Source organism: Coniosporium apollinis (genome assembly GCF_000281105.1).
Source record: "Coniosporium apollinis CBS 100218 chromosome Unknown supercont1.41, whole genome shotgun sequence".
In the NCBI taxonomy this organism is placed as follows: Eukaryota; Fungi; Ascomycota; class Dothideomycetes; genus Coniosporium; species Coniosporium apollinis.
This window is the reverse complement of record NW_006913303.1, coordinates 269,977-282,438: the sequence shown is the minus strand read 5'-3', so window position 1 is coordinate 282,438 and position 12,462 is coordinate 269,977. Positions and strand designations below refer to the sequence as shown.

Genomic DNA, 12,462 nt, shown 5'->3' with positions numbered 1-12,462 from the left:
GGCAGATGCTTGTACAAGATGTACGCCCGGCTCTCGTGACCAAGCTTGTCTTTGTTGTGGCGCACTTCTCGCTTCATGAGCTGCGGCTAGAGTGTGACATGACTAATGAAATGGCTGGCCTAATCACTTACTAAAGTCTGAACACCTACGCTCCTCGAATGGTTGTGCAAGAGTGCGGGGTAACCATGAGGGGTAGTAGCATGCACTCATCTACAAAAGGAGACACTCAGTCGCTGCATCTGTCTATCAAATCACCTTCTGTGCATTCCTCGTAGCAGCAATAGCTTCCTCACAGACTTTACACATTAGAACCACTGTCAGTCCGTGAAAGACGAAACACTCTTCCAGCATGCGTCTCTCCTCATGTCTCTTCTTCTTTGTGGCACTCGCCATGAGCATGCCGGTCGAAGAAGCAGAAGCAGTAAGTACACCCAGATCACCCAGCCGATACGTCCACTGTAGTTAACAAATCTCAGGGAGCTCTCGACAAGCGGGCATGCGTAAGATCCTGTATGTGTTCTTCGTAGATCGCTCAACGCACTACGCGCGCTAACCGGAGCTTGAACAGCTTGCATCAGCTCGTGCTGTGCTAGGGCTGGTTGCAATGGTTACCTCCACTGCGGCAACTCTTATGTAGGTGCTATCCGGGGCGTGTGCTGCTCCGTCTGGATTGGCTGATTGGTCTTTAGTGCTCTGGAGGGACCTGCAAGTGCGTCTGCCGGTACAATTAGTCTAGATTGTGAGATAATGTGTCTCCAGGACGCATGGCTTGTTTACCCAGATTAGCGTTATCTTGAAACAGAATCATCTGCCAGATTCTCTCAGCATCTCGATGTACTCCTTGAGGTCGCTGAAGGCATCCAGAACATCCTGGGCTGTGTTCATCGGTCCCCAGTGCCATACGGCATTTGAAACGTACGCATTGTGTGGGACATGTTCGTACAAATCATACTTCCCACGCTTTCGCCTGACTTCCTTCTCCAAGAAGCGCTGTTGCTCCGAAAACGTCGAAATATTGATGAGGGTTGTAGCGAGCGCTGCGATGTTGGCATCTGAGGTGCTGTTTGAGATGAGTCATTCTGTGCGTAGTGATGAAATCAAGTCAGCGGTCAATGTACCCCAAGAGTTCTGCTTCGGAGCCGGTTGTCACTCACCTTCGTACCCAATTCGCCCGTCTCACAGACCTGGTTCTGAGGTCCCTCTGGATGTCGAAAACCGACGCTCCCACCTCCAGAGCCTTCGCGTGGTGCCGTCTGGCTCCGATCGTGTTGTGCCGCCTGATCGCTGCCACCAGCCGCTTCTTCGTCCCATCCTTATCCGCCGGCGAATTGATCTGTATCTACCCTGCCGGAGGTGTCGTTAACTGTTCTATGACCTCGTGCACGTCCATGGCTGTCGGGGGTTTCCTCCTGATGATTCGGGCGGCGGGCCGGTCTGTTGAGCTCAAACTGCCAACTAGTCAGCATGGTCCAACACCACACAGAGGGATCGAACGAGACAGGCCTGGCGATCGTTCGTTGTGATGATACGACAGACGTCAACCGGCGCAGCTCCGAACAAGCATCTCTGCTGTTGACCCGCTTCGCTTTCTCCTTTGTTGCCCAGTAGAAAAGCCCCGCCATGATGGTCCGTGCGATCGCAGCCCGCTCTATATAGACGATCCGGCTGACCTCTTACAAACTCCAAGTCTCTGCTCGGCTCTCTTCTAAGCGTGTCTCAGTCTTGTCTGCTGCAACAATCTGTTGCTCGGGGGCAGATTCTAGTGTTCTGATATCGGGGCATATTCGTTGAATGGCTCGCTCTTCTACAGCCTAAGATACGCATGGTGCTGTGCTCCTTTACACACCGAATATTACATGATCACATAAATTTTCGTTTCCTCCTATTTTGGACTTTTTCAAGGATCTTCAGGGCTCTTTCCCGCTTCGAGCATGGCGATGCATGGTCCATGGCATCCAATCCTACATAACTCGCCTCGACCTCTTAAGCAGCGAGAGACACTCTCCACAGGTCCACAATATGTCTCAGTAATTCCAAACGACTACAGCTGGTATAGACCACTGGACAGAACGCGAAAAGAAATCCGGATCTTCTACTTGGAACCCGAACCGCTTGACTCGCCTAAAGATGTCGTCATCCACGTGTTCAATGCCTCCCTGGACGACCCAAAGATCGTCCGGACTTGCCTCCACGAACTACGCTGTATGAGTCTCATGAGCAGCTGAGGCGGCACGCGATGACGGGCAATGCGGGAAGTTTTGGCCAGCGGTTGTTTTACACGTGCAATGAGCGCTCTTTTCTTGTCACAAATCGAGGTCTGTTGGCTCTTGTTCCGCGGAGGACGAAGCGTGGGGACTTCATCGTGATGTTTGAAGGAGCGAATGTGCCGCACGTTATTCGCAAGATGAATGCAGAGGACGTTAGATCTAGTGTCAAGAGCTTGGAACCGAGATGTGAGTTTATTGGAGAGTGTTATGTGCATGGCAGAATGGATGGAAGTACGATGGCTGAGCTTGAGATGGGGTATTTTATGGCGAATAGGCTGCACCTATGCTGAAAAGGAGATATTTTCAGTTTTTGGTAGTTAAGTTCCCAAGCTCGCTTTGAATTTATAGCTTTGTATGGGCTGCAAATATTTATTTCTTAGTACGAGTCTGTTAGGGGTATGCAGTAGTTTCGGTTTGCCGGCCGCTCAAGGTGCTAGTGCTGGAGTACCTACTGATCTCGTAGCTTAGAGGCCTTAACCCGCTCGAAGCTATTACCTAGCTCTGGATTTATGCTAGCATCGTGAGGAAATGCAAGGGCTAGAGCTAACTGCCTCGAGTACTAGATTCATCACGCATCCGCCAACTAATATACCTTTCGTCAGGAGATATCCCCGATGCAAAAGTTCTCAAAATCCTGTCCTATCCTATCCTATCCTATTCTAGCTGACACCCCGACTTTGCCTATCCTAGAAGATAATGCCTATCCCGTTTCTACTGCATAGTACAACATTATACCGGGGCGGCGGGGCCCGGTTGATGGGCTTACTTGAGCGGGCTCCGATCGCTGAACGGCCCCGCCCACCTCAGGCCTATCTTATTATATCATGTTCATGAAATATAGGTTTCTCAATTTGACTCTCGAAGTGTAATGCTGAATCTTCAGTGCGACAAGATCTATACTGCTAACTGAATCGTCTACAACTCATCGCGATGAATGCTGTACCTCTTCCCGCCGTTTTCCAAGCTCTTCAGCCTGTACATCTTGACAGAGTGCTTCGGCACAGTCGCTTTGAGCTCACCACCCGGCGCCAGCTCTCCAACCTTCTTGCCCATCAGCCGCTCATCGCCAGCCTTCAGTCCCTCCACATACGGCGTCAGCGTGCTGTTGTACACGTTCGCCTTGCTAAAGACGCTTTCCAGCTCCGTGACCGGCGCATCTAGAATCCTTTGCGCAGTACCATCGTCCATCCGGTTCGCCCACAGGTCGTAGACAGCCCACTTCTCCTTTGTCTGCGGCGCCGAGCCCTCCGGTCCGTCAGAGAAAAAGATTTCATTGAGGTCTGTACTCATCTCGAGATCCTCGCCTACTGCGTTGAGAAGGATGACGACCTCGTCACCACCGTACAACGGCCCGCTCCAGACTTGCGTCTCACCGACACCGTACTTGTCCTTGGGCACATCCGTGTCTCTCCTCACACGAGTAACGGAGCGACCGAGCGGGTCCTGGTTTACAGCGATGACAGCCGGATTGTTGAGGATGGTCAACGTCTTCGCATCTAGGTGGCGAAGGTCTGCGCCGATAAGCAGAGGCGACTTGACGGCGGCCCAGAGCGAGAAGTGCGCAACGTATTCGTCGTCCGTCATGCCACCGTGCCCGACCTCGAGCATGTCCAAATCGTTCCAACCGCCTGGCTGACCGCGGTCAGCGTACGGCGCGACCTTATTGAGGATGTTGAGGACAGAGCAGTGCGAGCCTGGCGCGACGCAATGTGGGTCCGCGGCATTAGTACAGATGCACAGATCGTTTGGCCGAGTGAATGAGTCGTAAATGTCGCCGCTCATGCGCCACGAGTTGGCGATGCTCATGCCCCAGGTATGAACGTAGTCCTCACCCCACGAGCAGAGGCTGTAGAGTATCGGACGGCCGGTGGCGTTGAGGGCCTGCCACATGGTGTTGTATCTGTTGAAGGAGATTTCCGGGGTACCGAAGCGGCCGCGGTGGTAGCAGTTGTCGTATTTGAGATAGTCGACATCCCAGCTCGCCCAGCTCTCCGCGTCTTGCTTCTCCCAGTCCAGGCTGCCCTCGTAGCGGGCGCAGGTCATCTCGCCGGCGGAGGAGTACATGCCGTAGAGCAGGCCGTTGTCATGCAGGTGTTTCGCGATCGACTTCATGCCGTTGGGGAACTTCACCTTGTCTACACGTATGTAACCATCGGAGCCTCGGCCATCGGACCAGCAGTCATCGAGGACAACGTAGTTATACCCGACGTCACGAAGGCCGGCGTCGATAAGCTTCTTGGCCGTATCGAGTAACAGAGACTCTGAGACGTCGCAGCCCAGCGAGTTCCAATTGTTCCAGCCCATCTGCGGAGTGCGCGCCAAGCCGTTGTTGACAGCTCGAACGCCGGCCGCGAGGCCGCTCAGGAGCAGGACAGGAAGCATGATGGCGTGGTGAATCTGGATGAAGAGCGGTCACGCGGACCGCAAGTACAGCAAGGGGTTGTAACACGCTGGGAGATCAGGTTCCTGGGGATTTCTGCAACGAAGCTCCAGTTATGGAGGATTGAGGGGTAGAAGGATTTGAGATGTGGTCTGCGTGATCTTCCTTCAAAGTAGCGAGACAGGACAGGTGAGAGCAATCGAACACTGCGTAACCTCTGAAGCTGCGGAGAGACTGGAGGAAGAACTGAGAAGTAGTTGGAATAACAAGAAGGTTTTACGACACAGCGGCGGGGTGCCGAACAAATACCTACTGGTAGCTTAAAAAAGACCATCAGGCCGGAGCTCCATGCTCCACAGCGGGGACCTTGACGCGAACACGTCATACCGCGAGGTTCCCAAGCGAGAGTCTGCCCGCATAGGAAGCGTAAATGGACCTGGATCTACGGAGGAGCTGGCCAGTGAAGCGGAGGAAAGCCGTGAGGAAGCGCATGAGAAGTTCCCCGTCTTGGCCGTCGGTGCGGGATCTACTGTTCTGCCGGGAATTCTTCCAGCCGCAAAAAGCCCCCAAATCTGGCCGCGAATCTGGCCGCCCAACTCACCGAGAATCTCTCCACTGTCACGCGAGCTCAGTGCACGTTTCGGAAAGATTTCGAAAGTGGCGGGAGGGGATCCGCCGCGGAGCTCCCCCCAGAACATGCAGGCGGCATCTTGGCTCCCAGCTCGGGTTCCTCTTTCTAGGCACTCCTCGCAGGTGCGGGGTCTTCTTGGATGAGAAGAGTTGCGAATCAGATCACTTCAATGCTGTAAGGGACAGGCGAGGAGACGACGTCACGACCAATATATCCATGAATGCTCTCCGAGAGTCTTGAGTTATTCGATGTTGAGTTAAGGTTTAGGCGCCCCCGACGTTGCTGATCGGCAAAGGAGGGGTCCACGAGAGATGCACTGAGACCACAGCGGAAAGATTTTCGGTCAGTCCTCCCCACGGGGAACTGAATCTGAGTAGCTGCACGCTGTTCAGCCGCTAAGGGTGCAACGGCCATTCGGCGTGGAACTATTTTCCCGCTTTCACCCCATGTGATTTTGTTCTCGACCATGTCTCCCAGGTCTTGGCCAATGAGCTGCAGCTGAGCATCTGAAGCATCGCAAGTAACCCAGTCCTCTTTCTTGCTTAGACTGCGCAGCATCGAGCTTTTCGGATATCCCCCGCGAAACATAAATACAACCGTTTTCCTTGTTCTTCCCCAGTCTTCATCCCACAGTCTTCTCGCACACTACAGGCAGTATCTCATCGAGCTACATCGTTTCAGCCCTTGCACGACTCCTCCCACATACACATCGTACCGGCTCCTCACAGTTTCTTTCTCGCTTTTCATCGAAGTGCACTCCGTCCGGCACCAGAGCTCAAGCGGACTCTACTCATCTGAACCGCAAGAATGGACGAGAAAGCCAATATGGAAGCTATCGACACCCGCACCTCCAGTCGTGAGGAGGCGGGTTATAGCCACGTCCTTAAAGGGGAGCATCTGGTTGCGAACGCGAAATCCGCGGTCGAGGCTGAGCACAGCATGGGTATTCGCAAGGCCCTCAAAGCTTATCCGAAGGCCATTTTCTGGTGTCTGGCTGTCTCCATGTGTGTAATCATGGAAGGCTACGATACAATCCTCATCGGCAACTTCTACGCCTATCCCGAATTTGCGCGCAAGTACGGCCAACAGGTTCAGACAGACGACGGATTAGAGTACCAACTGACGGCACCATGGCAAGCCGGTCTCGGCAACGCGTCCGGTATTGGAGCTTTCTTCGGCACCCTGCTCAATGGTTATCTCGTCGCAAAATTCGGACAAGTGCGTGTGCTAGTAGCGTCACTTATCACACTCAGCGCCTTCATCTTCATCGTCTTCTTCGCGGTGAATATCGAGATGCTGCTCGTTGGCCAGCTTCTCTGCGGCCTTCCTTGGGGTGTTTTCGCGACTACCGCTCCAGCCTATGCCTCCGAAGTCGTGCCGCTTTCTCTCCGCGTCTATTTGACCAGCTGGACCAATATGTGCTTCATTATCGGCCAGTTGATCGCCGCAGGTGTACTCGCGGGCCTGGTTCAGATTGAAAACCAGTGGTCTTACCGCATTCCGTTCGCGATCCAGGTACGCTTTCTACAGTCCATCAATGTGTAGCAAGGAGAGACAATGCTAACCTCTTACCAGTGGGTCTGGCCTGTCTTTCTCATCCCGCTCCTCTGCTTTGCTCCCGAGTCACCATGGCACCTGGTCCGTCACCACCGCCTTGAGGAGGCCGAAAAGTCTCTTAGCCGCCTGCAATCCAAGTCCGCCAACATCGACACCAAAGAGACTCTAGCGACCATCGTGCACACCAACGATCTCGAGGAGCAGCTCTCCGTCGGAACGTCCTACTGGGATTGCTTCAAGGGCTTCGAACGCCGGCGAACTGAGATCGCTTGTGTCGCATTCGCCGGCCAGGTCCTTTCCGGTTCCTCCTTTGCCTACAACAGCACCTACTTCTTCCAGCAGGTTGGCCTAACCACCTCCCAAACCTACAATCTGAACGTCGGCGGCACCGGTCTCGCTCTTGTTGGAACACTCATCTCCTGGTTCTGCTTGATGCCCTACTTCGGCAGGCGCACAATCTACCTTTGGGGCATGGGTACGATGTCTTTGATCCTCTGTATCATTGGCTTTCTCAACGTTCGGACCTACGAGTCATCATACGGCATGGCGCAAGCCGTGCTTACGCTTGCCTGGACCTTCACCTTCCAGCTCTCCATCGGACAGCTCGGCTGGGCGCTGCCCGCCGAGATGGGCTCGACGCGCCTGCGCCAGAAGACGGTCTGCCTCGCCCGAAACGCATACTACATCTGCGGCGTCATCTCCAACGTTCTGCAGCCCTACTTCATGAATCCAACCCAATGGAATGCGCGCGGCTATACGGGCTTCTTCTGGGGCGGGACTGCTTTCCTCACCTTTGTCTGGGCGTACTTCCGGCTGCCGGAGACAAAGGGCAGGACATATGATGAGCTGGATGTGCTGTTTGCGAAGGAGGTGTCTGCAAGGAAGTTCAAACATACCAACGTGGATTCTTTCAATAGCGAGGAGACTAGGAGGTTGAGTGTTGCGGTAGCAGAGAGGAGGAATAGCTCGGTCTTCAGGAGGCCGAGTGTGGCCCATTGAGCGCTGTGAGGTCGGTAGAGGAGGATTGATCGAAGTGCGTGTATGTAGTTATCTGCGCGTGAGTTTATAGGGTTGTTCGGATGTCAGGTGTCACTTGAGTTAGCATTGAGAATAGCAAGCGCACTGATCAATATACTATCGTCGTATGTAACGCACTGTTCCTAGGCTCTTATATTCTTCGACTCGACATTGTTGACATCTTTCTGACAATGTAGCTTGACGTTCTCTTAGAGATATCGTGCATGGAACGCGAAATCGAAACAATGCGTGATGCTGCACGGCACGTTGCTGACAGAATAGCGTAGACTCAGGGAAAAATATGGCAACATAAAGCCCTCGATAATTACTAAATGTCGTCCCTCTTCTCAAGCGAACCAAAGCTAGAACATTTTATGATGTACTTAGGTTCTCTTCACACACGCTGATCCTATTCAAGCACTACAACACATGTCGTGGTTGATACTAATCTGATCCTAATAATGCTAAATGCTCTGAGTCTGCGCTATCATGTTAGCAACGTGCACGGCTGCAGGGATGGAAAGCTGGTCAACTGCGATCCAAGTTGGCAGATCTTCGGGCACGTACGATTCAACCTTCTGAGATACTGCTCTCGACTTCGGCTTCGCTGAGGCTGCCTATTTCCCAGTCTTTCCAGGCATCTAATCAACAACCAACCATCGCGTCTGAACTACAGCGGCCGGCAGAGTGCTCTCAGGTCATGTCCGAGCATTGTTCTGGATCTGCACTAGCAGCTCTTCGGATGGCTTCCTTCTCAGTCTATGAGCGAATTAGGGGCCAGTCGCTTTATATTAAGCGCAGTGATGCAGAGAATAGAGAACTACTCGTGAATGCGCTTTCGCAGCGCAATCCATACTTGAAGCAGGGATCAATACACTGGTCTCCAGCAACTGTTAGTGAGGCGACCGAGGCAATGTTCCGATACTTAGAGGCTACGAAGTCGCGAGAACATGGCACTCCTTATCCCTCCTACGCGCATTTTTACTGTGTCAGGTAAGAATCTCGAATCGAAGTGTCTGGACTTAGTTGTGTGAGGCCAGCATTACAGTTCTAACGTAGACGGCTGTCTCATTGGGATCCGTACAACCGCTAGAGGTGTTCCTTAATTATTTCTACTTCTGGTTTTGATTCTAATCCTAATAGGCCCTTATCGCGAAGAGGATCAAGACACAAACGTCCCTTGGCTTACTGTCGCTTGCAAAAAGTGCGGCCGTTTGGAAACAAACTTCATCCACCCTCCCCCCCTTAATCATTAAAGACCATAACTACGTTCTACATAATAACCTGACGCTTAGGATATAACTAAATGCTATCAAAAGACCTAGCGCAGCTATAGCTATCTGATAGCTAAAGATTAAGAAGAGTAGTAGCATTATATAGATAATAATCTACTAAAATATATAATTTTATAGTGCACTTAATTTTCTTTAGATACCTATATATAGTATACTAGTAAGCGGTTTTTATAATACTTAAAGATTTTCTACTATATACTCCTTAATTTGTATCTAGATAAACGCTAATATAGATAGATATAGCTATAAGAAAGGTATGTAAAAGTATTTAACTAAGGTAAAAGTATCATGCGTGCTCTATAGAATGATGAGCCTTAGAGGGAGAGGGTGGATAAAGTTCATTTCCAAACGGCCGCACTTTTTGCAAGCGACAGTAGCTACGATTTACCTCCTGCGATAGTAAGTACTCAATTCCGATTTGTAATCCTGCCGTATACAGTGAAACGCTAAAGCATGGCAGACGCATCAGGCACCGCTTCACATCGATGGACTGGGTGACACGGCATCCGAAGAGAGCTTCGCTCGTTTCGTCGCTTGGTTGCAGCAGTGTATAGACACGCACGACGCTTGTCGAAAGAACTTGAACTCAAAATTACCACGCGTTCTCGATCTGGATCCTCCTGGCGTTGAAAGACTTGTCCTGCGAGAGACAGATAGTGAAGCCGGCCCCTATGTGTGTCTAAGTCACTGTTGGGGCAAACCTAAGCACAACTCGGAACACCTTCGAGGGAAGGAAGAAAGGTATTGAATGGGAACTGCTCTCGAGAACATTCCAGAATGCAATCTCGTTTACCCGCAAACTTGATATACGCTGGTTATGGATCGACTCCCTCTGCATCCTACAGGATAGCGAAGAGGATTGGACAAAAGAGTCGGCGAAGATGCAAGAGACATATTCAAATGCATTCCGCACTTTAGCTGCTACGATGTCGAGGGATGGTAATGGTGGTCTCTTCAGTACTCCGTCTAACGCGCCAATCGCACTGGGTCAATTGCGAGTCGGATCCACGGTGTACACAGTCTACAGCCAAATCCATTACAATACTGTTCACTGGCACGAGAAGAGTGGTAATCACAAGGACTTCGCTTTGCTAGACCGCGGCTGGTTCTATCAGGAGCGCCTGCTATCTCAGAGGGTGCTACATTTTGGGAGAGACGAACTCGTGTTTGAATGCATGGCGACTTGTATCTGCGAATGTTCTAGCAAAGAAGGAACAACGACAGTGAGCCCCAAATGCGACCATTACAAAGCTGTTGCGGATAGCGGCCGAAAGAGAACGCTGACGAGGTGGCAGAAGATATGCGAAGAATACTCGTTCAAAAGTCTGATCTGCGGAAAGGACGCCCTCCCTGCACTGTCTGGTATTGCGAAGCAAATGCAGTCTTAACTTAACAGCAGATACCTCGTGGGTCTTTGGGAATATACTCTCGTGGAGGGCCTTCTATGGCACGTAAGCTCTTACGGCAGCAAGTCCTCACCAGCAGACCGTTGGCGTGCGCCAAGCTGGTCCTGGGCTCCAGTGGGGCGGGAAATTGATTGCAGACCGTCTCGTCGTGGCCTAGCGGCGAAGTGTGCCCAGATTCTCGAAGTCGGATGCGTCCCGCTTGGAGCGGATCGGTATGGCGAGCCTAAGTCGGGTCGTCTCCAAGTCAAGAGCTACATCGCGCCTGGGACCCTTGATCTGAAGCGTGGCCATTTTGATCAGCTAAGATTACGTAACCCTAAGCATGTCCAGAGTCTAGAGGAATGGTCCACCGATTGGGATTGTTTGCTAGACCAGCAAGCAAGGGCTCGCTATAGAAGATGGGGAAATCATGCACGTCTACTGGTTTTGCATGGATGTTGTCGATTTCATAGACCTTCAACTCGAGGAGTCACTAGTGCTTCGATGTTTGGATGAGAGGAAGCAAGTCTACGAGCGGCTTGGACCAGCCGAACGCAGACCACACGCAGGGCACGATCTAGATCGGGCTGTTCTTTACGCAGAACTTAGAGAAAGTAAAATCACGATTGTGTGAAGATATCCAGTTCCTGAGTACATTAAGAGGTGGCTTACAGGCCGAAGCTCGATTAGTACGAGGCCGAGTACTTGGTTTCCGGTACCACGACACCAAGATAGTTGGTATAGGGACTCAGCAGGGAATCCGGGTCTACCGGTTTGGCGTTGGCATTGTCAGGATCGAAGCTCATAGGTCGGAGGTATCACTAGTGCTGCGATATTTAGACGAGTCGAAGCAGATCTACGAGCGAATCGGACTGGCCCAACGTCTCGTAGAAGCAGGGAGTAATGCGCACCGGGGCGTTTTATACGCGGAGCTCGGAAAAACTAAGATCAGAATAATGTGAAGACAAAAGGCACATTCACTATATTCACCTCCTATATACCATACACTCATAGCTTTCAAAGAGAACGAGGTGACCAAAACTCTACTTGTAGCTGCTAGAAAATGCGGGAGAAAGAGCAGCATCTTCAGCATCGTGTCATTTACATTTACGATCGTCGAAGCCGCTAAGTTCAACGCTCTGCCTTGCACCGAAACAGTCATCATCTTATTGATATCACGGGCTTGAGAGTCGAGTCACTAAACAACCGTGGTCCTAAAGCTTGAATGGTATCGGAATAATAGATTGAGACGGTCCTAACGGGAAACGCGAAAAGGGGCTTCGGCGATAGGTAAACAACCTCGCATAGGACGTAACCGGACATATGTTCATCTCCCCCTTTGCGATGGCAAGGATTCGAAGCTATTCTCCTCAAGACACATACCAGCCACTTTGTCCACAATAGTAATCGGTGCGAGGTTGAATGCATGCACCAGACTAATTAGTTGTTTTGTAATAATTTGGGAGTTGAAGGTGAAGAGAGTAGCTACTACTGTTCTTAGGATGTACGATAGTTGTAGGTTGTGAAAATAACCTTTGCAGAGACGTGAATGCATAGACTATGTTTGAGATAGAAGGATAGCATGCAGACAGTTGCAAAGACGGACAAATCACATGTCACAATAATAAACGCAGAAAAACCGCCACAAAACTCATCAAACCGACGATCCACCTTCAATCAGCTACTGCATCAGCTCTTCAGGCTTGATCATCCCCCTCTGGAGCATTTTCTTGAGAGCAGGTCCGGTATCATAGAATATTTCCATCTTCTTGAACTTGATCCCATCATGCTTCGCGCTCGGATCCTTCACATACTCAAACTTGAACGCGCCCGGTATGATCACGTCCCACTCCTTCCCATACCTATCCTTCACTTTCGGCTGGTCTCCCGCCACAGGAAGATCAATGCACACATACGCCCAGCCCATCAT

General features: G+C 51.4%; 3 protein-coding genes across 3 annotated transcripts; 1 reads left to right on the top strand and 2 right to left on the bottom strand.

The window, feature by feature from the left end:
* Positions 1-3,182: 3,182 nt before the first annotated feature.
* Positions 3,183-4,649, bottom strand: W97_07554 (uncharacterized protein; the record flags this gene model as incomplete). The annotated part of the gene is made up of 1 exon (XM_007785423.1): positions 3,183-4,649. The coding sequence occupies one exon, from the start codon at positions 4,647-4,649 to the stop codon at positions 3,183-3,185; it is 1,467 nt and encodes a 488-aa protein (XP_007783613.1).
* A 1,436-nt stretch (positions 4,650-6,085) lies between these two features.
* On the top strand, positions 6,086-7,834 carry W97_07553 (uncharacterized protein; the record flags this gene model as incomplete). Its single annotated transcript, XM_007785422.1, has 2 exons — positions 6,086-6,793; positions 6,854-7,834. The coding sequence occupies 2 exons, from the start codon at positions 6,086-6,088 to the stop codon at positions 7,832-7,834; spliced, it is 1,689 nt and encodes a 562-aa protein (XP_007783612.1).
* A 4,379-nt stretch (positions 7,835-12,213) lies between these two features.
* Positions 12,214-12,459, bottom strand: W97_07552 (uncharacterized protein; the record flags this gene model as incomplete). The annotated part of the gene is made up of 1 exon (XM_007785421.1): positions 12,214-12,459. One exon carries the CDS (start codon positions 12,457-12,459, stop codon positions 12,214-12,216), a length of 246 nt encoding a protein of 81 aa, XP_007783611.1.
* Between the last annotated feature and the right edge of the window lie 3 nt (positions 12,460-12,462).